The 26,139-nt window shown below is 49.4% G+C and overlaps 2 protein-coding genes across 8 annotated transcripts in view; one reads left to right on the top strand and one right to left on the bottom strand.

Annotated features, from left to right (window-relative positions):
• Positions 1 to 6,523, bottom strand: part of VRK3 (VRK serine/threonine kinase 3) — a 33,739-nt gene extending 27,216 nt beyond the window's left edge. For 2 of the 4 annotated variants that reach the window (XM_032839336.1, XM_032839335.1), the window contains exons 1-3: positions 6,342 to 6,523; positions 5,123 to 5,185; positions 2,732 to 2,871 (exon numbers count right to left, since the gene is read on the bottom strand). In XM_032839336.1, coding sequence (XP_032695227.1) covers positions 2,732 to 2,870 — 139 coding nt within the window. In that variant the 5' untranslated portion in view covers position 2,871; positions 5,123 to 5,185; positions 6,342 to 6,523. Of the gene's footprint in view, positions 1 to 2,731; positions 2,872 to 5,122; positions 5,186 to 6,251 lie in introns of all 4 variants that reach the window. The other 2 variants (XM_032839337.1, XM_032839338.1) reach the window with 2 other exon arrangements.
• A 459-nt stretch (positions 6,524 to 6,982) lies between these two features.
• Positions 6,983 to 22,181, top strand: ZNF473 (zinc finger protein 473). Of its 4 annotated transcripts, XM_032839329.1 has the most exons (5): positions 6,983 to 7,261; positions 9,647 to 9,853; positions 16,042 to 16,165; positions 17,922 to 18,011; positions 19,216 to 22,181. In XM_032839329.1, exons 3-5 carry the CDS (start codon positions 16,069 to 16,071, stop codon positions 21,795 to 21,797), a joined length of 2,769 nt encoding a protein of 922 aa, XP_032695220.1. In that variant the 5' UTR covers positions 6,983 to 7,261; positions 9,647 to 9,853; positions 16,042 to 16,068; the 3' UTR covers positions 21,798 to 22,181. The 4 variants fall into 4 exon arrangements, with proteins under 4 accessions (XP_032695220.1, XP_032695221.1, XP_032695222.1 ...); XM_032839330.1 differs by lacking the exon at positions 9,647 to 9,853; XM_032839331.1 differs by lacking the exons at positions 6,983 to 7,261; positions 9,647 to 9,853 and adding an exon at positions 7,340 to 7,381.
• The last annotated feature ends 3,958 nt before the right edge of the window (positions 22,182 to 26,139 follow it).

Consider the following 26,139-nt stretch of genomic DNA (forward strand, 5'->3'; position numbering starts at 1 on the left):
ACTGAGTGATAGGACCCACTTGGTCCTGCTTTTCAGCAGATACTTTTTATATTTTATCCAACATTTTGTGGCGTGTTGAACCATAAGGGGCTTTTGCCGATCATTTAGTCTGCCATATTACTAAAAACAGAAGTCTTTCAGTTGCCACTAACTTAACTAGCATGGCTGGTTCCCGGACTGCTGGAAGGACCTCCTAACTGGTCTCTTTTCTTTCTTTCTTCTTCTTTTTTTAATTTTTTATTTAATTTTTTATTTTTTTAAAGATTGTATTTATTTATTTGACAGAGATCACAAGTAGGCAGAGAGGCAAGCAGAGAGAGAGGAAGGGAAGCAGACTCTCCGCTGAGCAGAGAGCCCAATGTGGGGCTTGATCCCAGGACTCTGGGATCATGACCCGAGCCGAAGGCAGAGGCCTTAACCCACTGAACCACCCAGGCACCCCTCTTCTTCTTTTTTTTTTTAGAAAGAGAGAGCATGAGTGCTCATGAGTGGGAGGAGGGGCAGAGGGAGAGAGAATAGAATCTTAAGCAGGCTCCAAATCCAGTATGGAGCCTGACACAGGGCTCCATCTCAAGACCCTGAGATTGTGACCTGAGCCAAAATCAAGTGTCAAACACTTAACTGACTGAGCCACCCAGGCACCCCCACTTTCCACAGAGATCTTTTCAAAATGCAAATCATATTGTATCTCCCACTTGGTAGAAACCCTCCACAGCTCCCGACTACATCAATGATTACTAACCTCCTTACCCAAGGTCTACAGAGCCCTGCCTGTCTACCCCCAGTCAAGATGCCCGCCTTGGGGTCCCTGGGTGGCTCAGTGGGTTAAAGCCTCTGCCTTCGGCTCAGGTCATGGTTCCAGGGTCCTGGGATCAAGCCCCACGTCAGGCTCTCTGCTCAGTAGGGAGCCTGCTTCCTCCATTCTCTCTCTCTGCCTGCCTCTCTGCCTACTTGAGATCTCTGTCTGTCAAATAAATAAATAAAATCTTTAAAAAAAAAAAGATGCCCACCTCTATCTTTCCTACGTGCGTGGCTCCCCGCCACGTGGCCTTTCCCTTTACCGTGCCCCGGTGCGTGGAACTTTTGTGACTCCCTCAACTCGACCCCACTCTTCACTTAGCTAATTTTTATCACCCCTCGGTCTGGGTTCAAATGTGACCCACAAGGGAGTCTTTCCCAGATCCCCCCAAAAACAAAGTTCCTTTCAGTGGGTTCCATGATCCATCCATTTCCCTTGCGTTATCATATGCTCTCCTGGTAGTTGCTTATTCAATGTCTGTTTGCCTTACTGACTTTCAAAAGCTCTGAGAAACCAGACACCTGGTAAGTATTGTGTGTGTTACTACCTCTCTGGGACAGACAGCACCTAGGTACACAGGAGGCGGTCCAGGTGTATTTGATGCCTGGCGACTGAATAAATGAATAATGAACCGAGTCCTAGGTTGGCATTAGAGAAGGCCGTGGTTAAAACTCAGGCTCTGAGGGCGCCACTGGTTAAGCATCTGACTCTTGGCTTCAGCTCAGGTCATGATCTCAGGGTTGTGAGATCGAGCCCCAAGTCGGGCTCTGTGCTCAGAACAGAGTCTGCTTGAGATTCTCTCTCCCTCTGAACCTCTTGCTCATGCTTGCGCACTCTCTCTCTCTCACGCTCTCTGAAATAAATAAATCTTAAAAAACAAAAAACCAGAAGCAAAACCAAACCCTCAGACTCTGACCTCAGGTGAAGGTAAATACTGTCGGCAACTGTCTGGAATGCAGCCACGACACCGGAGATGAGAAGCCATCTTGAAAACTCAAGGCAATAAGCATGGGGGGAAAACCCTTCTGTTCAGAATGTCCTAACAGAAAGACGGGGAGCCTGGGTCCCTTATGGCATTGGGGGACCCCATTCCTCCACTGGACTGGTCCCCGCAGACTTTTTTAGTATGAAAAGTAAACCCATTCATTAAAAAAAACCAAAAAACCTCCTGAGGAAGCATTTTTCTGTTACTTGCAGTCAAATGCAATCTCAAATGATAAAATGAATGTCACATATGCCGACTTCCTTTTGTGGCCTTCAGACAAGCTCGCTCGCTTTGATTTCTCAAGGCAGGATCTGTGCTTGGGCTTGCCATTGGCCAGGACCTACTGCTGATATTTCATTCATTCAGTCCATCAATCTGTGAGATTTCTCAGCACCCAACTCTGCCAGGTCCTGAGAGGTAGGGGACGGACGGGGCAGGGTGGCGGCTCAGGAGGTGGCAGAAGTGGGGACCGATTTTGAAGGGAGAATGGCCAAGATTTGCCGGAGAGCTGAAGTCGCAGGGTGGGAGAGAAAGAGGACTGAAGGATGGTGACTGCAGGGTCTGGTCTGGGAAACCGGATTACATGGTTGCCATGTATACCGTGATGCAAAGTCTATGGAAGGGACAAATGGGTGGGTGAGAGTCCCATCAGGAGCTCAGCCCTGGGCATGTGTGGAGATGCGTATGGGACACACAACAGGTGCAGCGGGCGAATACATACACATATGAATTTGGATTTCAGGGGAGGAGTTCAGACTGGAGACAGGAATGTGTGAGTTGTCAACTTTAACGGGGCCGATCAGATGCCAAAAAACTGAGTGTAGACTGAGCCCAAGTCCCCAGGCAGCTCCGGGATCAGCGCAGCATCAAACAGGCTGCAAAGATGACTGTCCTCCCTCCCTAAATGCACGCACGCACGCATCATCCCTTGAAGGCCTGGTTCTTACCTCGGAAGGATGACGTACGCGGTCTGACAAAGTTCTGGGACCCTTCATACTCCGCTAAGGACAAAGGTTTTCCGCAGTAGGGGCAGAATTTGAATGAGGCTTCGATACTTTTGCCACAGTCTGGACAGAAGGTGAACATGCTAGAAAACAAGAAGTGGAGGGAGGGAACAGGAAGCTGAAGGCAAAAACCAAACCCACCACCAGTGAGTCGTCACCTGCGCTCCCTGTGGTTACCAGACTGGAAAAGGGAGGAAAGTTATCAGGTTGGAGCAGACTGTCTTAGGAAGTGGCCACTTTGGAAATGAATTCCTGGCACCTGGATCCAGGATCCAGCCTCCAGCCTCCAGCCTCCAGCCACTCCTCTCTCCTTTGTGGCCTGGGTTGGGGGGCTGGTGAAAAGTAGAAAAATGCAACACGGGCGTGCCTCTGAGTCAACGGATGTCATGCAGGAACTCTGCTCCAGGCGTGGGAGCATGGAGGGTTTTCTGCCATCATCTGTGATGTTCATTTCTTAGAACCCACGACAGGGATGGGAGAGAAGGTGAAAGCTGGCCAATCAGCCACACGCTCCCCTACACTTCCCGGACACAAAACCCCTGCCCCGCGCAGATTGGGGCCATGTGACTAGTTCTGGCCAATGGCGTGTGAGTGGAAGTCACTTCCCAGCTGAGGCTGTTAAAAGCTGAAGTGCCTTCTCTGTCCATCAGCTCCGGGGGGCATAGCTGCAAAATGGAGGAGGGTGGCCTGGTCCACACTGGAATCTCAGGATCAGCAAATAAACTTATGCCACATGAAGCCACCAGGGCTTTAGAGTTGGTTAGAGCTATGCAGCGGGTCTCATCCTGACATACTTAGTGAGACACGGGAGTTCATAGCACTGTCCCCCAGGCCTTGCGTGTCTCTGGAATATTCCCTAACACTTGTCAAAATCAAGACCAAAATCACACATAGAGCCCACTACAAAGGAGGACAGGGCAGGAGTATTCATTTGCTTGGGCTGCCCTCCCTAAACACTACTCCCTGGGTGGTTTCAAGGACAGGAATTAATTTTCTCAGAATTTTTGAGGCTAGAAGTCTGATATCAAGGTGTGAGAATGGGGTGCCTGGGGGGCTTGGTCTGTTACACGTCTGACTCTTGGTTTCCACTCAGGTCATGATCTCAGGTCCTAAGATTGAGTCCCACACCCCTGCTGAGAACAGGGCCTGGCCTACGGAAAGCCTTTTATGGTAGTGGATGTTATTACCGTATCACACCCTGTGTCCAACTTATATTTCAGTTGTTAATGTTTCCATTTTCTCCCTTCTCTGTCCATAAGTCCTGAGCCTCGCAGGCCTCCCCATTTCCTCTTGGTGCTGACTTATGGAATTCTAGTGCTTGCCCTTGAAAACCCCACGCCATCCAGACAGTGAACGAAAGAAATTTCAGCCAGAGCGGACAAGGGTTCCTCTTCCTGTTGGTCTGCAGAAAAGCAGAAACCATTTTTTTCCTGTGGGAAAGAGTTGCCCTTCCTTCATTTCACACAAACAAGTGGTGTACGACACCAGACACCACAGACTGTCGCCAAGTATCCTTTAGCCTCGACAAAACCTGTAATTCTGACTGGTTGTGTCACTTGATAATTTGTTGTCCTCATCATGACATTTAAAAGGACATCTCTACCTTCTCGAAGGTACAAATACTGATGAGTATTTTTGTTAAGCTGGAGAAGTCACCTCCACTTCCCCTTTCTCCCTTTAGGCCACAACAAACCTGAAGCCTTGGTGTTGATGTCAGAGCCACAAGATCAAGATTGCCTAGAGGGTGGCTACCCTAAGGAGCTGTTCCAGACTTTGTTTTTAGTGAGAAACTTGTATTTGGGTTAAGCCACTGAGATTTGAGGGCTGCTGCTACTGCAGCGTAGTCTAGCCTCAACTGACTAGCATAGTAGGACTTTACTAGGTTACTTAGGAAACCAGAAATATGAAAATCTGGGGATGCCTGGGTGGCTCAGTTGGTGAAGCGGCTGCCTTCGGCTCAGGTCATGATCGCGGGGTCTTGGGACTGAATCCCGGAACGGGCTTCCTGCTCAGCGGGGAGTCTGCTTCTCCTGCCCCCTCTGCCCCCACCCCTGCTCATGCTCTCTATAAAAATAAATAAAAATTTTTAAAAAATGAAAATCCATGGCATTTTTAAGTGGCTTTGCTTTATGTGGAATTTTCCCCAGTGCCAAGTGCCTTGGTTAAAGATGGCCTCTAGGGCGGGGCAAAAGTCTAACTCAGTGACCCTGCCATGCCCATGATAACCTTCCTCCTGGGAGTGAAGTCTGAGAGCAGCAACATGGAGAAGATGGAATAGGAGCAGGTGTTGATGGGGAAAAGGCCTTAAGGGGCATGTCCCTGAGGGGATGGTACCTTTAAGGGGTCACGGTCTGGCCCTCAGATTCACTGGGCTGACAACTCCATCTTAGCAGTATCCTGTAAATGAATGAAAGTGGAGAGGTTGACTCAGGTCCACTTCACATATAAGTGGAAGATAATGGATAGTGTTTATTGATCATTGGCAACATAGCCAGCATGTGCTAAGTTCATTCATTCATTCAGTAATCATTCACTGAACTCCTGATATGTGCTGACCACTGCGATACAGCAGCCAAGGCAACAAACAGGCTCCTGACTGGAGAAAGCTCACATTCTAGTGGCAAAAGGGGACATTAATAAACAAATGAGCAACAGTTTAATAGGTCAGATGAATTTAGTGCTATAGAAAACGCTCAAGAAATATGGATGGAAGAAGGGAGTCTCCAAGTGAAGTCACCAGTCGAAGATCACATGGCTAGGACTTAAACCCAAGGCTCCAACACTCAGGGGTCTTTATCATTCATTCACCCATTTATTTTATTTATTCAACAAATATTTACTGAACATCTCTATGTCAAGAATTACGTCCATCGGAGGACCTGGGTAGCTCAGTGGGTTAAGTCTCTGCCTTTGGCTCAGGTCATGATCTCAGGGTCCTGGGGTCGAGCCCCGCATCGGGCTCTCTCTCAGCAGGGAGCCTGCTTCCCCCTCTCTCTGCCTGCCTCTCTGCCTACTTGTGATCATCTCTGTGTCAAATAAATAAAATCTTAAAAAAAAAAAAAGAGAACTGCTTCTGTCCTGGCATGTTCTCAGCCACAGCACAGCAAAAGAGATAAAGGCTGAATTCCACCTCCCCGCAGGAGGGACAGGTGTCGAGATAACCCCCATTCGCCTAGGCCCCGCCCTCAAAAGAAACCAGGGATGACGTAGTGCCAAGGAGGGGCACCTGTCAAACTCCCCACTAGCTCCGCCCACCTCGGTCGTAGTCACGACCACCAAGAGCCAACAAGTGGCTTACAGGGGTCGCAAGGGCAGGCCAGTTATCCCGGCCACCAGAAGTTTCTTTCATCCAGACCCCTGCCCCCGGGGACTCTGTCTCCCACAAAAGATCGTGCAGACGGCATAGGCACCACTACTGGACTGCGGTCAGTGGATCGGGAGACCTCCCCCTGCTCCGCCTCACCTTCCCCTCACCTCTGGACTCCGTGACCGGGATAGGAAGCCAGACGGCTGCGGCCCAATTCTCCTACCCTTCCCAAAGAGTAGGACTCACCTTAGCTGTCCTACGCAAACTTCCGGATGGCGGAAAGCGCTGCGCGCGCATCCTCCACCCGGAGGGAGGACAGCGCCCGCGCAGGCGCTGCTGACAACCAGATGGCCCTCGGGCTGTGCCGGGGAGAGATTATTTCCTCATCGTTCACCCCCATTCCACCCTCTTTTGGAAGTTTCCTGGTACTATTGCGCATGTGCTAACCTGGAGCCAATCATAAGGAGGGATGAAGTATGAGGCATCTCTCCGCCTATCAGAGAAAGGCCATATTATCATTTTCCCGCCTCAACTCCGCCCCTTACGTCCAAGCGTCTTTTCAGGAACTGCCCTCTCAACGCGTTCCCATGGCAATCCTCGGTCGCCTTCAGGCCCGAGTGCGCTGATTAGGTGGTCCTTCAACAGTGTAAAAACTGAACTACAGGGTGCCTGGGTGGCTCAGTGGGTTAAGCCGCTGCCTTCGGCTCAGGTCATGATCTCAGGGTCCTAGGATCGAGTCCCGCATCGGGCTCTCTGCTCAACAGGGAGCCTGCTTCCCTTCCTCTCTCTCTGCCTGCCTCTCTGCCTACTTGTGATCTCTGTCTGTCAAATAAATAAATAAAATCTTAAAAAAACAAAAAAACAAAACTGAACTACAATACCCACAGGCCACCTAGCCCCGATTTCGTTTCTATTCTATTTCCCAGAGTGCTCAGCGGAACCTCTAAGGCCGAGAAGCGGGTGGAGATAGGAAGACCGGGGAAGGAGCTCGCACAGTCTTCTGGGAAACGGAGTCTTCGAGCTGGTGCGGAGTCTCCTCAGTGGAGTAGTTTGAGGAAATTCACGCGGCGCCGGAAGTGGTTATGAGGCGCGAGTGAGAGGAGTTGGGTTGGCGTCTCCCTCTGGGCGGGAGTCGCGTCTGTTAATCCGGCGGAGCAGTCTTCCAGGTGAGGAGACGCCGAGGCTGGTGTCGCTGAGTACTCCGGACGTTTGGGCGTTCGGTCCTTCCTGAAGGGTGACGGAACCCTCACGGGGCGATTTCGGCAAAGGGTGCGCCGTCTTGGACGGTAAGGTGTCTAGATAGGGTCTTGAAGGCTGTCGGTTCAGAGCCTGTTCTGGGTCGGGCTCTCGCTGAAACAGAGGAGCGGTTAAATTTTTATTTTACTTTTGATTGAGGAGTCTGAGGCCGAAGGAGGCGTTGAGTTGCCCAAAGTTGAAGCGAGGCATATCTCGAGGGACGAATGAATGGGAGTTCTTCAGGAGGTCGCCCTGCTTCACATTTGAGCGCGCCTGCTGCGTGCCAGGCGCCGCGCTGTTCTCGGATTTCCTCCTGGGAACTCTGCAACTGTGCCAAGAGCAGCTCCTCGCTTTTATCGGCTCCCTTGGAAGCGTCTCGGGAATCACAATTTTTCAGAGCTTAGAAAGTTAATAGGGTGCATATTTCATAGTTAGGCATACCCCAGAGGGATCTGGGACAATTCTTGGAAATTATTTCTGCTGGGAAAGCGTGTATCTTCACACTATGGGCAGCATGTGGCTATTCGGGTTCTGTTTTGCTGTCGGTTTATGAATAAAGTTCTGGTTTTCAGAACTCTTTTTGGTTTTTAGAATTACAGATAGGGCACTGTGGATTTTATAATTTGTCCCATTTTGTGCATGTGGTAACCAGACGCAGAGAGCATGAATGATCTAGATCTAGCCATGGCCCCACATTAAGAAGCAAGACTTCCCAACTCCAGGGCCCAAGATTTTTCAGTCCTGTAGTTGTTTGGCTCAAGTTATTCTGACAGGCTGGGTGACCTTGAGCTTCACAGTCAGGCTCCAGTTTCTTCTGTCCCAGGGCTTAGAGTGTATGAGATATGGACAGACGTGATGTGAAAACTGTAGACAGGTCTCAAACTCAGATGTCTCTGAGAGTCAGACAGATAAGTTAAAGGAGAGAATCCAACTGGAGGAGGACTGTGGGGGCATCAGGGAGCATGTGCCCCATCTAAGGGAGATAGCTTTAAATAGGTACCAACAGACAGCTAAGTGGGCCAAATCCTAGGAATTTTTGGAAACTGGAAATAGAATTTTTAAGCGAAATTTCCCAGTTTTCAAGTTTGAGACTACTTAATTTTCTTTCAAAACCTATCTGCCAACTCTGTGGGCAAAAAAAAACACATCTGTGGACCAAATTATACTTACAAGTTGAGACTTAACCTCCGTCATGTGAGGAAAACCACTGATGAGTAAATGTTAGCACTTACAAGTCTGCTACTTTGCCTTATCTGCAATCAAAATCTGGAAAGCCCTGGAGATCATTTTTTCCATAAATTTGGTATCTGCTGATTGGAACTGCTAAGAGTTACAACCTTTAATTATCCTACCTAGATTGAATATTTATACCCTTCATATGAAATAGCGATGTGTTCAATTACCAAATGCTGCCTATCCCACACTGCACTGTGAAATTTAATGAAATATATTGTATATATGGTATATCACCTTCTAAAAAAATCTGAACATTTCTGAACTTTGAAGCACATCTGGGCCCAGAGGCTTAAGACTTGTGGGCTCATCATTAAGTCCTGCTGCTTTGTGACTGGGGAGTGTTTTCATCACTCCACAGATACGTGCCAACTAGGAAGGTCACAGTGGCTACCGATGTGTAAAAAGCCCTATGCTACAGTATTTTGTATATTATGGGTCATGAAAATAGCTTGGCAGTGGCCATAATATATATATAATATTTATAATATATATTATATATTATATAATATTAATATATATATAATATATAATATATATTATATATATTTTTTTAAATGAAGTAAAATAGAAAAGATCCTGATATATTTTACTTTATAAGATTCAGTATTATTTTATGAAGCTTTTGTTCAGTTATGCGTGTGAATGAGTAGTAATGGTATATATTGTCTTTGTTCCTGTGGGTGGGTCATGGTTAAAAAAAAAAAAGTTGGAGAAATCTTGCTATTGTAGAATAGCAAGTTTTGGAGGCCAACTCATCTGGACTTATATCCTAGAGATGCTCATTAGAAATCCCAGAAGTGTCATCCCAGGGGTTCAATTAGACTTTGCGTTCTGTCAAAAAACACGTAGAAAGTATTTACTGTGCTGGGCCTGAGACACCATAGTGAGCGAGACAGGAGGTCCCATCACCTTAATCGAAGGTCCCACCACCATAATCGGCATCTCTCCCAAACATGCACCCGGACTCTAACAAGTGCCAAGGATGGTCACGAAGTGGCTTTGTAGGCTCTGAAGCACAGTGGAAATGGGGGGCTGGGGGAGTTTCAATAAGTACAAAATGATTGTTGTGATTCCTGCAGGGAGACTCACATTCTGCCTGGTCCTCCTACTTCCGGACATTTTGGGGCTCATCCAGCATGGCCAGGGAGTCAGCCCTCAGAGGAAGGGAGACTTTGCCCCAGTTCCCTTATGCCCCCTGCAGCCCTGCCAGTGGGGAACGTGGAGGAAAAGGAGAGGGAGCTTGAACGAGACCTCCAGCTGCTGGGCCCTAGTTGGCTGTGACTGAGGTGAGTTGAGGGCCCCTCCATCCTAATTGGTCATCCCCAGAGCCTGCACAGCTGGCCTGCCTTTATTCTAGGCTCATTTTCCTCTGGTGGCCCCCAAGTAATCCTCTTGTTATACTGTCACTCCCCTGTGGACTCCTTCCAGGAATCCTTGCTGCTTATAGGATGAAATCCATATTTCTCAGCACGATCCTGTGTGATCTGAGTCCCACCCCCTTACAGCATCTTCTCTGCTTCCCTGTGTAACCAGAACTCCCTTCTAAACTCCCTTCTCGGCCTGGTGATAAAACGTTCCACTGTACTTTCCAGATTCCCAGCCTCTGCTCTGGCTCCACCCTCTGTCAGAATACCCTGCCTGCCGTCACTGGCGAGTCTTCCACAGCCTCCACCTTCTCTGGGCGTCAGCTCTCCCCAGCTCTGCTCTGCTCTCCCGTAGCACCCCCTGCTGCCTCCCCCCAGCACAGGTCCACCTGGATGTGGTTGTCCCTTCCCCTGTCCAGCAGCCCCACCATACACGGTGCTCCTTGGGGACTGGTATGGATTGGGACTCACCTCTGGGCCCCCAGGGACCAGCACAGGCCTGGTACACGAGAGTTCTTGAGGTGTTGCTTGAACGATGAATGAAAACCTTCCTCTCCCTGGTAAATACCTGCTTATCCTTAACGGCCCAACTTGAATATCTCACCCGATCAGGAAGCTTTCCCTGACTCCAAGGCAATGTTCTCATACCCTTTCCCGGACACAGCCCTGGATACTACCCTCTGTCACAGCCCTGTCATCTCCTTATGCTCACTATCAGCATCCCTGAGTGTCCCCTCCAGGCCAGGTACCGGGTCTGACACCTCTATGCCTCCAGCCTTCTCAGAGGGTTCTGGCACACAAGAGAAATGACTGTTGAAGGAATGAATGCATGCTCTCACCTTGTCACTGTCCAGTATAAAACTCTTTGTGGTTCCCTAGTGCCCCATGGATCAAGGCCAGGGTCTTCCCACATCCTCCATCACCATTTCAGGGGTGCTGCTGTCCCTTGAGGTCGAGGAGTCCAGGAAAGGAAGCTACTTGGGACTCTCTAATCGGAGGCCTGCTGAGAAAATCTCTTTGGCTAATCCCTTCCAACAGGGTAGAGATACCAACAGTTTCAGCTACAAATAAGAGAACACTTGACTCAACCCAGTTTAAACAGCCAGCAGATTCTAGCGCGCATAACTGGAAAGGCCAGCGCGGGTGCTGGCTTGATCCGCCAGCTCATCTGGTGTGATCAGGACCCAGTTTATTGTTGCCATCTCTGAACCCCACTATCTGTTGTCTCCGTCCTTGTCCCGAAACAGGACTGCATGCTCCCACGTGCCTTCTCCGGGTGGGCTTTGTTCCAGGCGCTGTATCTACACACTAGGGAACTGGCGGATGTGGTCCCTGCCGTCCTGCAGCTCACATGTTATGGGGGGGTGTGGTGAGAGCAGGTCTGTTTGCGAGGGCTGCTGTAACAAACTGCCTTGAACAACAGAAATTTATTGTCTTAGTTCTGGAGGCTAGAAGTCTAAGTCAAGGTGTCAGCAGGGCTCCTTTGTTTTGGAGGCTGCGGGGAGAATCCCTTCCATGCCTCTTGCAGCTTCTAGAGGGGCCTGTGTTCCCTTGACTCGTGGTCACATCCCTCTGACCTCTGCTTCCGTCATCACCTTGCTTTCTCCCTCCTTTGACTCCTTCTGCCCCTCATAAGGATATTGGTCCTGACACTTAGGGCCCACATTGATCATCTGGGAGAAGCTCCCCATCTTAGGACCCTTAACCTGTCACACCTGTAAAGTCCTTTTTGCAATACAAAGTAACAGCTGTGAGTTCTGGGGATTAGAACGTGGATGTCTTTAGGGGATCATTATGTCTAAGGTCTAAAAGGTTATCTCAAACTTAACTTGTACTAAACCAAACTCAGACTCTGCCCTGAAACCTGCTTCTCTCACATCTCCGGAAGCTACAACTCTGTCCTTCCAGCTGCTCAGGCTAAGATCTTAGCGATATCTGGGTCCCTCTCTTTCACTTGCTATATTTGATCTCTTGGGAAATGTCAGCACCATCATCAAAATGTCTACATCTCACCCTCCCCCATTCCTGTCTCATTTCTCACCTGGATCATAGAATTTGTCCTTTTGCTTGTCTCTGTGCCTTTGCCCTTCCACCTTTGAACATTTTCCAGGAGGAGAAACCTGTTGAGAATATGCTTCATTAATATGCTTAATTTTTGAGAAATCTTTCTGTTGTATTTTTTAAATTTAATTTAATTTTAAAATTTATTTTATTTTATTTTTATTTTTTTAAGTAGGCTTTACACCTAGCATGGAGCCCAACACGGGGCCTGGACTCATGACCCTGAAGTCAAGACCTGAATTGAGATCAAGAGTCAGATGCTCAGCCGACTGAGCCACTAAGGTGTCCCGAAATCTTTGTTGTAAAATAAAGCACAAATACAGAAACCCATGCACGTCAAATGAATGACTTAGTGAAGGCAAACACCAACCGGGTTAAGAGTGAGATCTTGGCCATCCTGGAGGCCCTCAGTGGGCTATATCCCAGCCTTCTTGTGTCCCCATAAATAACCTGAGTTTTGTAGTCATCATTTCCTTTAGAGAAGTTGGTGTGGGGGGGAAGTGGGGAGAGGCAGAGGGAGAAAGAGAATCTCAAGCCGACCCCATGCTCAGCACAAAGCCCAATGCTGGACTCCATCCCACCACCCTGAGATCATGACCTGAGTGGAAATCAAGACCAGACACCCAACTTACTGAGCCACTGAGGCGCTCCTTCCTTCTGGTTTTTTGAACAATAGTTTTATCACCCAAATGCATGTCCCTGTTGCCCCATCTCTTTTTTTAATGCTTTTTTGTGGGGGTGGGGGGGTTCTTAACATACAGGTTCCTCCTCTGTCCTGTTTTGTTCTTAGTAGTTTGTCCATTGAAGAACCAGGGCTGTTTGACCTGTAGAATTTCTCCCAGTCTGGTTTTTTTTTTTTTTTTTGCTGGTTACATACTTTTGCTGCCATTCAGCACGCTCTCAGTTGGTGGAGGGATTCAGAGGCCTGATCAGTCTCAGCTAATCCTTTTGGCAGACACACTTATGCTCTCATCTCTGCATTCCTCACGGCCTGTGAGATGGTGGTGCTCTAATTCCCTCGTTCCTTTTCATTAGTTGGAATACTCTTATAAAAAGAGCTCCCTGGGGCGCCTGGGTGGCTGAGTTGGTTAGGCGTCTGACTCTTGGTTTCAGCTCAGGTCATGATCTCAGGGTTGTGAGATCGAGCCCTGCATTGGACTCTGCCCTGAGCGTGGAGTCTGCTTGAGATTCTCTCTCTCCCTCTCTTTGGCCCCTCCCCTGCTGCATACACACACACTCTCTCTCTTAAAAAAAGATACCTTTCATCTATTTGGTAACCCACTGATACAGTTCATATAGCAGAGGTGGGATAAATGCTTGATTCTTTCCTCTTATTTACCAATTTTCAATATCAGATCAGTTCCTTACTGTCATTCTCTGAAGATGAGCATTTTTTTTTAACATACCCACGTGTGTGTGTTGACTGTTAATTCTTAAGAGTTTTACAAAGCATTTTCCACAAATATCAGTAGGACTCACCCAGACTAAATCCCGTAAGGACTAGACTTCTCTGCTGGGTGCTTGGCATGAGGCAGGCTTGGAGCAGGTGTGCAGTGGTCCCTGGCCGATGGGTGGTGCTGTGCAGACAGGCCTTGGCTCACTTCATCCCCACAGCAGCTGTATTTTAGAGATGAGGAAACAGGGCCTTAGAGATATGGAATAACAAGATCCCACGGTTCATAAATAGCAGAACCAGAATTGGATCTGGGGGTCTGACAGACTACAGGGTCATGCCTCTAACTGGTTGGCATCCTAGGGTCACGCTGATGGGGCTCTTGCTCCTTTGCCCCCACTTAGAGAATGTGTGACTTTGGGCAGGTGAATCTGATTCTCTGGGTCTCAGTCTTTTGTAAACGGGATAATCCAGCTTTCAAGGAGGTGGTGAATGAGGACTCCTGGATGAGACGTGTGATGGGGATGGAGAGGCGTGGACCTGTCCTTTGGTTCCTTTGCTTGGATCCTTCCTACGTGATAGGAGGACTAGGTCACTTCTTGGAGTAGCCCTATGCCATGGGGCTCATTAGTCCCATTTTACTAATGGGGTAGGAATCAGGGTTCAGAAGGGGCATGTGACTTACTTGCCAGTGGTCATCCAGAGGGGAAGGTAGTGGGGCCAAGTGCCAAGCCCAGCTAGAGACTCGGGTTCCGTTCTCAGGTAAAACATCCCTGTAGGGGCACGTGGGTGGTATAGTCACTTAAGCTTCCGACTCTTGGTTTCGGCTCAGCTTATGATCTCAGGGTCATGGAACCGAGCTCTGTGTCGGCCTCTGCTCTCAGCGTGGAGTTTGCTTGACAGTCTCTCTTCCTTTCTTTCTGCTCCTTCCCCTCATGCTTTCTCTCTCTCAAATGAATAAATCTTAAAAAAAACACAAAAAACAAAACCATGCCTATGTGTGCATTGATAGCAGTCTGGAGGGAGCACACCACAGAGCCTTGGGTCTTCCTGGAGATGGGGTGCTTGGGAGAAGGCTGGCACTTTTTTTTTTTTTTTTAAAGATTTTATTTATGTATTTGAGAGAGAGAGAGAGAGGGTTGAGAGACAGAGGGAGAAGCAGACTCCCTGTTGAGCAAGGAGCCTGATGCGGGGCTCGATCTCAGGACCCTGAGATCATGACCTGAGCCCAAGGCAGACACTTAATCCACTGAGCCACCCAGGGCCCCAAGGCTGGCACTTTATTGTCAATACTTCTCGAATATTGGAGGGTTTATTCTAAGTCCCTATTCACTAGGAAGTTTTCAAATTAAGAAATATGGTGTCACTTAGAGTTGGACTTTCGGGTGCCTCAAAATGGACCCAGCACTACCTCCGAGGGCTCTTGCTCCCCCTCAGAAGTCATCTGAATCTAATCAGGCCGCTTGCCACACAGTTTCCCAGAGATGCAGTGGGGAGAGGATCAGCCAAATGACAGCAAGAGGAATTGTCACGTCTATAATGGGGGACCTTCAGTCAGGATGGTGGAGGGCAAGGGCCGCTTTGGCTTCTGATGCCAACAAGCCAGAAAAACATACTGTCAGACCCAGAGCGGTCAAATCATCGAGACCAAAACCCAAATGGTGGTGCCAGGGGGTGGGGTGGGGGTGGGGAGATGGTGGTTAAAGGGGACAGAGTTGGGATGCCTGGGTGGCTCAGTCAGTTAAGCCGCTGCCTTTGGCTCAGGTCGTGATCCCTGGGTCCTGGGATCCAGTCCCGCATCAGGCTCCCTGCTCATCGGGGAGCCTGCTTCTCTCTCTGCCTCTGTCTGCCACTCTGCCTGCTTGTGCTCTCTGACAAATGAATAAATTAATAAAATCTTAAAAAAAATAAAGGGGACAGAGTTTCCAGTTCTGCAAGACTAAGTAAGTTCTGGTGATGGCCTCATAATGTGAGCGTTTAATGCCACTGGATGAAGTGGCACTTTGGTGTTGTGGGTTTTTTTTGTTTTTGTTTGTTTGTTGTTGTTATTGTTTTTAACCAATTAAAAAATGAAAAAACCACCTCTGAGATGTTAGACAAATCTGCATTCAGATTTTGAGTATGGTCTAGGTAGTCAGTGATTAAGGAGTTCTATTGTAAATATTTAAGTATTCACAGGGGAAATCAGATCCTGCCTGGGATTCATTTTGAAATATTTTGCTCTCCCTCCCCCCAAAACCTTTAATGAACAAAACAGACCAATCTTAACAGGGTTTGAAGTTGGGTGATAGGTACATGGAAGTCTGTTACCTGCAAATCTCTACTTCTGTATTTGTTTGAAAATTTCCATAAGAACTTAAAATTTTGAATGAACACTCAAAAGCAAGAGCCCCAGTAAGTAGATTTAAGCAACAGGCAGCTTTAAGTGGATTTAAGTCCTGCTTGTGTGACCTTGAGGGGATCTCACGTCCCCTCTCCAAGACTCCATATCTCACCTATAAAAATATGGGGATGCCCCAGTCCCTTAAGTCTCAGGCTTCTCAGGAGATGATTTTTGTCAAAGGCCTGGTATGTTGAGAGTGGGGTGCATGGAGTAAGCCATTCGGTCCCTCCCTGACTCCAGTCCCGGTGTCACTGACGGTGTGTCACATTTCAGGAATTTGCACCTCTTGGGGATGCAGCCATGGACTTCACCTTGGACTGGGAGCACCTAGGGCTGGACCAGGGGGACGTGTTCTGGGACACAGCGCTGGACAACTACCAGAACCTTTTCCTTCTAAGTGAGTGTCCCCTCCAGCTCTGGGGGCCCAGTCACTGCCCTGCCCAGTGGCTCCTGTCCCCCAGGATAAACTCCTGGCTCCTGAGCACCAGGGAACCAGCATGATGTGGCCCAACCGTGCTCAGCCGGGTGGTTCTGGCCACAACCCCCGCTCCGGGGACATTGGCAATGCCCTTGCTAATTGTCGGCCCTTGGGAGTGGGGGGTGTGCCCAGGCTCACTGCCACATGTCCTGGAATGCAAGGACAGTCCCTACAGCTGAGGATTATCCAACCCCAAATGTCAGGAGGTTGAGAGACCCCGATTGGCCTCCACCTGCCCCTCTGGCCTCATCAGCACTTTTCTCTTTGTCCTTGTTGAGCTGACACACAGGGTCCTCTCATCTGCCTTCCCCTCTGCTAGACTCATCCCCTCGCTGTCCCCAGGACGGCCTGTGAGCAAGTCCTCCTCTGTCTTCTGCTCTGCTCGCCCACCTCCCCTGCACTTGCTAACTGCTCCCCTGATACTCTGTCTCCTGAAGCTAGGATGGGTACTCCCCGAGGGCGGGAGGACTCAACATGTAGTCGTACTCCTAGCTACGACATGGGACAGAGAAAGGACCCAGCACAGGCGGCCCAGGGGAAACCAGAGCCAGCTCCCAGAGCCCTCTCCCTGTGGACTCCCACAGGATGCTTACCGAGGTGACAGCACCTGTGAAATGTCTACCAGGAAACGTGTGTTAAGGAGACCCAGCTCCCATAGTCTTTATTTGGGGGCTGGTCACAGACGCGCCCTCTGCCTGGAACATGACAGGATTCTAGACTCCCAGCAGGAGAGCAGAAGTTCAGCATGACCGTGGAGGCACAGCTCATCTTGGTCCGGGAGATCGGGCACACACCTCCAGTCCAGGTTCCCAGACACCAGCCACGGGCCAGCCTTGCAGATTTTCTCTCAGCTCCGCTCGATGTGTGTGACACAAGCAGCTTGGCTCAGACCTCCGCGTCTTTTCTGTTTTTAAACTAGGGCCCCCGGTAAAGGCATGTTTCCCTTGACTCCCCCGCGTGCTTGTGTGCGTGTCTGAGTGGCGTACTGGCTTCCTGTGGCTGCTCCTGTGCTACGGACACCGCAGTGAGACAGTTCATATAGTTCTGGAGGTTGGAAGTACAAAACGGGTCTGACAGGGCTCGATCCTTTGGGAGGCTCCAGGGAAGGGTGTTTCTTTGCCCCTTTTCAGCTTCTAGAGGCGCCTGCATTGCGTGGCTCTCGGCCCTTTCATTTCAAGCCAGGAGGGGCTTTTCCTCCACTGTAGCACGGTCCCCCCTGGTATTATGACTCTGCTCCCTTCCTTGAACAGTCTGCAGGGGGCAGAGCACGGGGCCGACTGGTCCGTGGGAACCCAGCATGCTCCATCCTGGCCCGGCCCACGGAGGCCTCGGGTGATGTGCACTCCCTGGTGAATGCGGGAGCCACGGATGGCGGCGTAAGTATGAGCCTCTCTCCACCTGGCAGACCGCTCATTCCTCAAGAGCTGTGGCAGGTCCTTTGTATCCCCAGCCCCGGCTGTCACAGCTCTGATCGCCCTGGATTGTGACCGGGTCCCTCTCCTCCACCGGACTGGGAACCCAGCAGGGCAGGTGTCCCTGGAGTCACTCAGTGTGGCCGTCAGGAGTAGTGTGCTGAATAAAGCACTGGCTGGGCAGGACAGCCAGAAGCTTCCCGCTATGCAGCCGGCTGGCCCTCCGCGTCCTGGTGGATGGCGGTGCTCTTCTCTGCCTGCAGACCCTTCCAGACCCAGACTGACCTCCCAGCCAGATGGCGCCGAAGAGCAGAAGGTGCTGGAGAGAGAACGCCCAGAATCAGCCGGCCCCAGTGAGTGGGCCGGGACGGGAGGGCGGTGGGCCTGTGGGACCTGGCCCTTCGTGTGCCACCCATCTTTGGAACTTCCGGCAGACCCAGAACATTTATCCCGACATCTTGACCCTGGGCTGATGAGTGCCGCTCTGCTGTGTGCTGGCTTCTGTCCGCTTGTCCTAGTGGGTTGGGACCCTCCCTCTGCGGACCTGTCTTATCTCCGTCTCCATCAGTGTTCAGCATGTGGCTGTCTGGTGGCTTTCTTTTGTTCCCTCTTTGGTCCTTTCAGGCCCTGAGTTAGTCTGTCCACCTTCCTGCCGTGTGCCCCTTGAGCCCTGCGAACCCCCAGTCCGTTTCACCCCTCTTTGTACAGGTCCGCCCCATAGGGCACTGTGGGTGACTGCATCTGGGAATAAGCAAGCCCAGGGCTAGGTGCAGCCCAGAATATTTGTTCGGGTCTCCCCTAGGCCACAGCTCCTTTGGGGCGGGGGAGCAGGTTAGGCATTGAGGCTGTTAGCCTCGTCGAGATGTCCCCAGTGGGAAAAGGCAGAGGCAGGGGCCTTGCCTGGGGCACAGAAGGCTTTTCTCATGGTCACATCATTCACATAAGAAGGGCCCCTGAATCAGAGACCACAGGGTAGTGGCCGCATGGCTCAGTCTTGGCCTCCACCACCCAGTCAGGGTGCAGCTCTGTTCTTGGCTCACTGCTTGTGAGCTCGTGAGCTCGGACCTCTGTAGCCTCCTTTTGAGTGCACCAGTGTTTGTACAGAGGTGACTGGCCCAGGCACAGAATCCCAGTACCTTAACAATATACGCTGTTTCCAAGCATGTGTAGCCACGCCTTTGCCAACCACATCTGTCCTCCAGCGGTAATAACTGTACTGCATTATTATCATCTGTATCTCCTGCCCCTTCTACAGGAAGCAGGCCATAGCCGATGGGGGTGGTGGCAGAGACTATCTGCTGAGAGGCTCCCGTTCCCAGGGGGGACCCCGTGGCTGCCCAGTTCCCCGCTTAACTGTCCTGGAAGTGGGCTCTTAATTTCCTGTGATGCCGGTTCCAGCCAGGTCACCACTTTGGCCCCTTCTCCTTCATTGCCTTGAGGACAGGCTTACCGGGGAGCCATCCCCCGTTCTCCCTCTTGTCTGTGTTCTCACCCTGCACCTCCTGACATTTTTTACCCCAGGGAACGGGAGACATTTGCATTTTACCTCTCTTTCAGACCCGGCTGAGGTCAAGAACTGTCTTCTGGGCCAAGACTTCTTGGAAGAAGGACTGTCCAAGGAGATCGTGGAGACATTTTCCGAGGATGGCCTCTGGAACTCCAGTTGGGGGAAAGCCTGTATAGGCGAGAGTTGGTTAGATAGTTTCCTAGGAGATCCAGAAAGTTTTCTGAGGTCTGACTTTGTTACCAACAAGGAAAGTCCCATAGAAGGCAGGAGTCATGATCTCAAGGGAGACCTCGGTCCTGAGTCCCTCCTCTCCACAGGAGAGGATTCTGTGATACACAATCTTCCTGAAAAGAGCCCGGCACCAGCTACATCTCTGGAACATGGGAATGACTTTGGCTGTGACTTAGACCAGAGCCGACAGGAGACTGTCCAGGAAGAGGAGAAACTGTATAAATGTAGTGAATGTGGGAAGAGCTTTGGCCAGAGTTACCACCTTATCCAGCACTGGATTATTCATACTAGAGAGAAACCCACCGTGCATCAAGAGTATGAGGAAGGTTTCAGCCAGAGTTCTTGCCTCTTTGTGCCTCTGATGACTCATACAGGCTACAAATCCCACGTGTCTACCAAGCATGGGAAGACTTCCAGTCAGAATATACACCACCTGTGGCATCAGAAAAGTCACACTGGAGAAAAACCACCTAAGAATGAAGATGGTGACCAGCCGTCGGATCCCAGCTTACAGCCTGCTGAGCATCAGAAAACCCACACAGGGAGTCAGTCCTACAGATGCAGTGAGTGTGGCAAGAATTTCAGCCGAACCTTTCACCTTACGCAGCATCAGAAGACCCACACCCGGAAACGCTATGAATGTGCCAAATGCAAGGCGACCTTCAACTTCCATAAATACCTCCTCCGACACGAGAAAATCCATGCTGCAAACACTCCCGCTGAGTGTCAGGAGGGCGGGAAGGTCTTCAGGCAGAGCTTGCTGCTCTCCAAACACCAGTCTGTTCACACCGGAGAAAAGCCTTACAAGTGTGATCAGTGTGGGAAACCCTTCAGGAATGTCTCAACCCTAAAGATCCACCAGAGGGTTCACAGTGGAGAGAAGCCTTACAAATGCAGTGAGTGTGGGAAAGCCTTCTACCGGAACACTCACCTTAATGAACATCAGAGGATTCACACCGGTTACCGGCCCTACAAATGTCACAAATGCATCAAGAGTTTCAGCCGGCCCTCCCACCTGATTCGACATCAGTCCGTCCATGCCACAGAAGAGCCCTACAGCTGTGCTAAATGCAAGGAAGCTTTCAGCCACAATGAACACCTTGTCCAACACCAGAAAATGCACAGTGTGGAGACCCCTTATGAATGTCAGGAGTGTGGTGAGAACTTCCTCTGCAGCTCCACCCTAACTTGCCACCAGACTGTTCACACCAGAGAAAAACAAGGACGTGGGGAGAGCGGGAGGATCTTGAATCAGGACTCGGAGCAGAGGGAGCAACCAAGGATAGGCGAGAAGCACTTTAAATGTAACAAATGCGAGAAAACCTTTAGCCGCAGCAAATACCTGACTCAACACGAGAGGGTTCACACCAGGGTGAAGCCCTTTGAGTGTAACCAGTGTGGAAAAGCCTTTGGCCAAAGTACACAGCTCATTCGCCACCAGAGCATCCACTCTGGGGCAAGGCGGTATGAATGTGGGAACTGTGGGAAGGCCTTCATCCATAGCACTTCCCTCACCAAACATCAGTCTGTCCACAAGAGTGAGCACCCCTTTAAATGTAATGAATGTGGAAAGACCTTCAGTGAGAGCGCACATCTTTCAGAACATTGGTTAATCCACACTGCAGAGAAACTCTTCCAGTTTAACAAGTGCGACAAAGCCTTTGCCCACGGTAACTACCTTACTGAGGATCAGAGAGGTCATGCTAGAAAGAAGTCCTTTGAGTGTAACGAATGTGGAAAATCATTCCATCAGAGCTCGTGCCTTTCTAAGCATCAGAGAGATCACACAGGTGAGAAACACCACAAATGCCCAGATTGTGGGAAAACCTTCAGCCTGGGTGCTCAGCTCACTCAACACCAGAGAGTTCACACCGGAGAAAAGCCTTATGTTTGTCAGGAATGCGGGAAAGCCTTCAGCCAGAGCTCGTGCCTTTCTGTTCACCAGCGAGTTCACACCGGAGAAAAGCCTTATGTTTGTCAGGAATGCGGGAAAGCCTTCAGGCAGCGCTCGTGCCTTTCTGTTCACCAGAGAATTCACACTGGAGAGAAGCCTTATGTTTGTCAGGAATGCGGGAAAGCCTTTAGCCAGAGCTCATGCCTTTCTGTTCACCAGAGAATTCACACTGGGGAGAAGCCTTACGTGTGTGCTGAATGTGGGAAAGCCTTTGCCCAGAAAGCAAATCTGATGCAGCATGAGAGAATTCACACTGGGGAGAAGCCTTATGCCTGTAGGGTATGTGGGAAAGCCTTTGGCCTCAGTGTGCATCTCAGTCAGCACCAGAGAGTTCACACACAAGAGAAACCAGCAGTGTCAACCTTGTCAGCCCTTTGCTGCAGGTCTCAGCAGACATCAGCAAGTTCACGCTTACAGGTAACAAGGAGTTTAGAAAGTAACAAGTAGCAATACTTCCTACTACTGGGTGGCAGCAAAGCCCCAGACATCTGAACACAGTTCATCTGAGTTCTAAAGTTGAAATCACATTGTAAGCTCCCTGCCCCCAAATAAATACATCTCTTTATCCATAAAGAGTGATTAGAAAATTTGTACACAAGTTTCATGAAAACACAGTAGTTGAGAACATGGGAATTAAGAGGTAGAGCCAGTTGGCTGATTGAAATCTCAGCTCTGACACCTGCTACCTGAGTGATCCTGGGAGAGTCATGGAACCTCCTAGGGCCTCAGCATCCTCATCTGTAAAATGGGCACAAGACCTACTTCAGAGGGCTGTTGTGAGGATAAATAAATAGATGTAAATAAGCACTTTGAACTGAGTGCCCAGCACATATTGAGTAGCCACCAAATGTGAGCTACAAGTGCTTATGAGATACAACGAATATATATATATATATATATATATATATATATATATATATATCAATCCTCTATTTACTGCAGTTAATGTTCTTGCTAATACTATGTGGTGGCTTTTATTTTTTTTTTAAAGATACTTATTTATTTACTTGTGAGAGAGCATGAGCAGGGAGCCCAACCTGAAATTCGATCCTAGGACCCTGAGATCATGACCTGAGCCAAAGGTAGATGCCCAAATAACTGAGCCACCCAGGTGTGCCTCATTCTTTTAAAAGACTTTACTTTTAAGTAGATGTGGGGCTCAAACTCACCACCCTGAGACAAAGAGCCATATGCTCTTCTGATTGAGCCAGTTAGGTGCCCTTGTGTCACTCTCATTTTTTTAGATAGTTTTTTTTTTAAAGATTTTATTTATTTTAGAGTGAGTGGGAGGGTGAGGAAGAGAGAATCTGAAGCAGACTCCACACTGACTACAGAGCCTGATGCAGGGCTTGATCCCACAACCCTGAGATCACAACCTGAGCCAAAACCAAGAGTTGGATGGTCAACTAGCTGAGCCATCCAGGTGTCCCATATAGCTTTCATTTTTAAAAGTTTTCTCCAAAATGGCCCTGGCTAAATTTAGTTCCTAAGACCCAGCACCTTGCTCTTTTCTTTAAAAAAAGTCTAGGCTTTTCCTTCCCTTTCCTCTGTTGTACTTTCTTAACTAAACCACAGAAGCTAAGAAGAGCATGTAAACTAACACCAAATAGCTAGAACTTTCCACTCCTCTAACCTCCCAAACCTCCCACTCAGAAGGACACCCTCCCACATGTACATGTCACCTCTTCCCATAATTCCCTTCCCCCATTTAAAGTTGGTTATACAGTATGAGACCCAGTTTGCTGTGGGAGTTAGTGGTACTGGAAGCAGTAGGATATATTTGGGAAAGCTGCACTGTATATTGCCACGTGGTTCACAGAAGATGTGCTTGATGGTAGAAATTGTGATATACGGAAATGACAGCTAGAATGTTCCTCATGTACCATTTGTTCAAGCCAGGTGTTTTGTCAGGCTCCAGGGTAGGGAATACCAATGTGCTAAACCCTGCTTTGGCCTTGAAACTTCTGGAATCAAAGGGAAGTGGATGGCCCCAATTCCACAGAGAGGTATCATTCATTTACGAGTGACATCTTAAAATGCCACATTGCCTCATGTCACAGCAAGTTCTGGGACCATGGAGGAGTGCTAGAGAGCCCAGAGAGGACACCATCCTTCCTGTTGGAACTTTAGGTCAGCTGCTTGCCAGGCCTGTTCTACAACTGAGACACATGAAACCACGTGGCTCCCTCTTGATGACCCCTTCTCAGCTCTGGGTTTTTGTGTCCCACCCACTGAGTGACCAGTGACAGGTTTCCTGAAGCACAAACAGAATCTAATGAAGACACTGACACTTTGGGTATCTTTCATGTTTTTGGCGCTAAAAAGCTCAGGAGTATGTGCTCTGTGCTCGAGCTTTTTAAACCTTGCACCTTGCATTGTTCTGGTTGATTGTTATTGTTGAAACTGGGAACGGACTGGCTGACCACTGGGGCCCACACCACAGTGGGGAACATACTAATTTTCAAATGGCCAGAACAGCGAGCTCGCTGCATGTGGTCCCCACCCTCCGATCACTGTGTAGTCTCTGCAGTGGGCCTGTTCTCTACCAAAGGGGCAGCGCAGAGGCAGGAACTCAAACTGATGAGTGTGTTCAATGAGAGTTTTGACACTAGAGAGAGAGGCGAGAGGCCCTGTGGAAAATTGGCAGCCATGCTGGGGGGGAAGACTCTGTAACTACTGACCTGTATTGCTGTGGGCCAGTGTGGAAGTGCCCTTCATGTGTGCGTGTTGGTTCTCTGATTAAAGTTTTGTCTAAAAAGTGTTGGTTTCTTCTTTCAGCCTGGTGCCATGTATCTTACCGGATGCTGGGCACACAAGGGCCTCCATGCCAGCCAAGTGCTTATGTACTGGAGGAGGAAGGCTTCCAAGGGTGAAAACTGCCCCTTGAGAGGGGATGGTTATGTCTGTTTCCCCAAGTGTGGGTGGGGCATGGACACCAGGGAGCCACACAATTTCTGCTGGTCCTCAGATACATCGTCAGACCACACTTCCTTCTAGTGTGATCCTGACTGAGGAGGAAACATGGACCACATGTCGTTCACTCCTCTCTAGTTACAAAGACATAGGCCTCAGGCTCAGGCAACCACTGCAGCTACAGATTAATTATTTTCCCCTCAGCATTTTAGTTCCTTTCTCCCCCTTTTCCCTTTACCGACAAGAGATACTAGTTTCCCACTCATGGCAATATAGAAAGTCCTCCTTAAAAATAAAACAGTTTAGGGGCGCCTGGGTGGTGTGGGTAAGGGCCTGGCTCTTGATTTTGGCTCAGGTCATGATCTCAGGGTTCTGAGATCAAGCCCCGTGTCACGCTCCATGCTCACGGCCATGACTCATTACAGCAAAATCATGCAGAGCAAAATCAGCAAAGGGATAAGGCCCATGGGGTGAAGTCCAGGGGAGACCAGTGCCAGCTTCCAGAATCCTCTCCCTATGGAGCCACACAAGTCACATTAATTCCGCCAGCAGTGAGGTGTGACAATGCGTGTGGAATGTTCTCTACCAGGGATGCTCAGTAGAGACCCAGTCATCGCCAGAGTTTGTACTGGAGGCTGGTCCCCTAGACGCCCTTGGCCTGGGATGCATCAAAATTAGAGACTCCCAGAAGGAAAGCAGATGTTCAGCAGCAACCAAAATTAAAAAGTCACCTATTGTGTGATTCCACTTATATGAAACTTCCAGAATAGGTAAATCCATAGAGACAGAAAGCAGATCAGGGCTGCCAGGGGCAGGGTTGTGGAGAATGGGGAGTAAATGCTTAATAGGGAGGGGGTCTCCTTTTGGGGTGATGTAAATGTCTCAGATCTAGATAGTGCGGATGGTTGCACAACAGCGTGGGCTGTGTGCCCCATAGAGCAAAGGTGACCCAAAAAACTCAGTATAGAAATAATGACAAGGCCAAACACCCAGGCGTGACCTCTGTACTCTTAAGGACACAAAAATAAGTGTAAGTTTGTTGTTAGGGGCCCATGGCACTCAGTCCTCCCAGGGTTATGTGACACTTCTGTGATAGGCTGCTTGTGAAGAGTGTGGGCCAGGGCCTGGCTCCCATATGTGGCCCAAGATGGATCAGGCCTGCCCAGGGAGCCAGGCGCCCTTCATGTTTCTGTGAGATGCCCCCCTGCCCATTGTGCCAGTGAACTCTCCCATGGTTTTGTCAGAAGAAACCATTAATATTCTCCTGGTCCTGAGACTTGCTACATAGCGGAGACTAAAATCTCCATGTTGTGGGGAGGCTGGGTGGCTCAGTTGGGTAAGCATTTGACTCTTGATTTCAGGTTAGGTTAGGATCTCAGGGTTGTGGGATCAAGCCCAGCGTCTGGCCCTGTGCTGGGTGTGGAACCTACTTGGAATTCTCTTTCTCCCTTTCTTCCCTCGGCCCCTCCCGCTGCTCATGTTCTCCCTCTCTCTCAAAATAAAAAATAAAATAAAATAAAATAAAATAAAATTTACATGCTGTGAACTCTAGGATGAAATGGACTTATTTCTGGGTTTCAGTTTTAGTCTTTTCTCCCTACTAGCTGTGGGACCACTAGTGAGTCACTTGGCTCCTCTGGGCCTTAGTTTCTGCATCTGTGGAGTGGGTGATCCTACAGCCTCCCCCATAGGGTTGATGTGCAGTCTTTACACTTCACTGAAGCTGGGCGTTATATTCAGAAGACACTGGACTTGGGCTGGACTCTCAAAGTGTGAGCCAGGATGTTAAGAGTTCTGACTCAAGCAAACCCTTTGTTGGGGTCCATTTGAGGCAAGTGGTTCAAGTGGCCTTTTATTGGCACTAGCTCTCTTCCTA

Source organism: Lontra canadensis, unplaced genomic scaffold (genome assembly GCF_010015895.1).
Source record: "Lontra canadensis isolate GAN:19392208 unplaced genomic scaffold, GSC_riverotter_1.0 scaffold107, whole genome shotgun sequence".
Lineage (NCBI taxonomy): Eukaryota > Metazoa > Chordata > Mammalia > Carnivora > Mustelidae > Lontra > Lontra canadensis.

Coding starts and splice junctions, on each gene's coding strand:
- ZNF473 (XM_032839329.1), top strand. CDS start 16,069: ATGGACTTCACCTTGGACTGGGAGCACCTAGGGCTGGACCAGGGGGAC. Junction 16,166..17,921: donor CCAGAACCTTTTCCTTCTAA/GTGAGTGTCCCC, acceptor CTCTGCCTGCAG/ACCCTTCCAGACCCAGACTG. Junction 18,012..19,215: donor CCCAGAATCAGCCGGCCCCA/GTGAGTGGGCCG, acceptor CCTCTCTTTCAG/ACCCGGCTGAGGTCAAGAAC.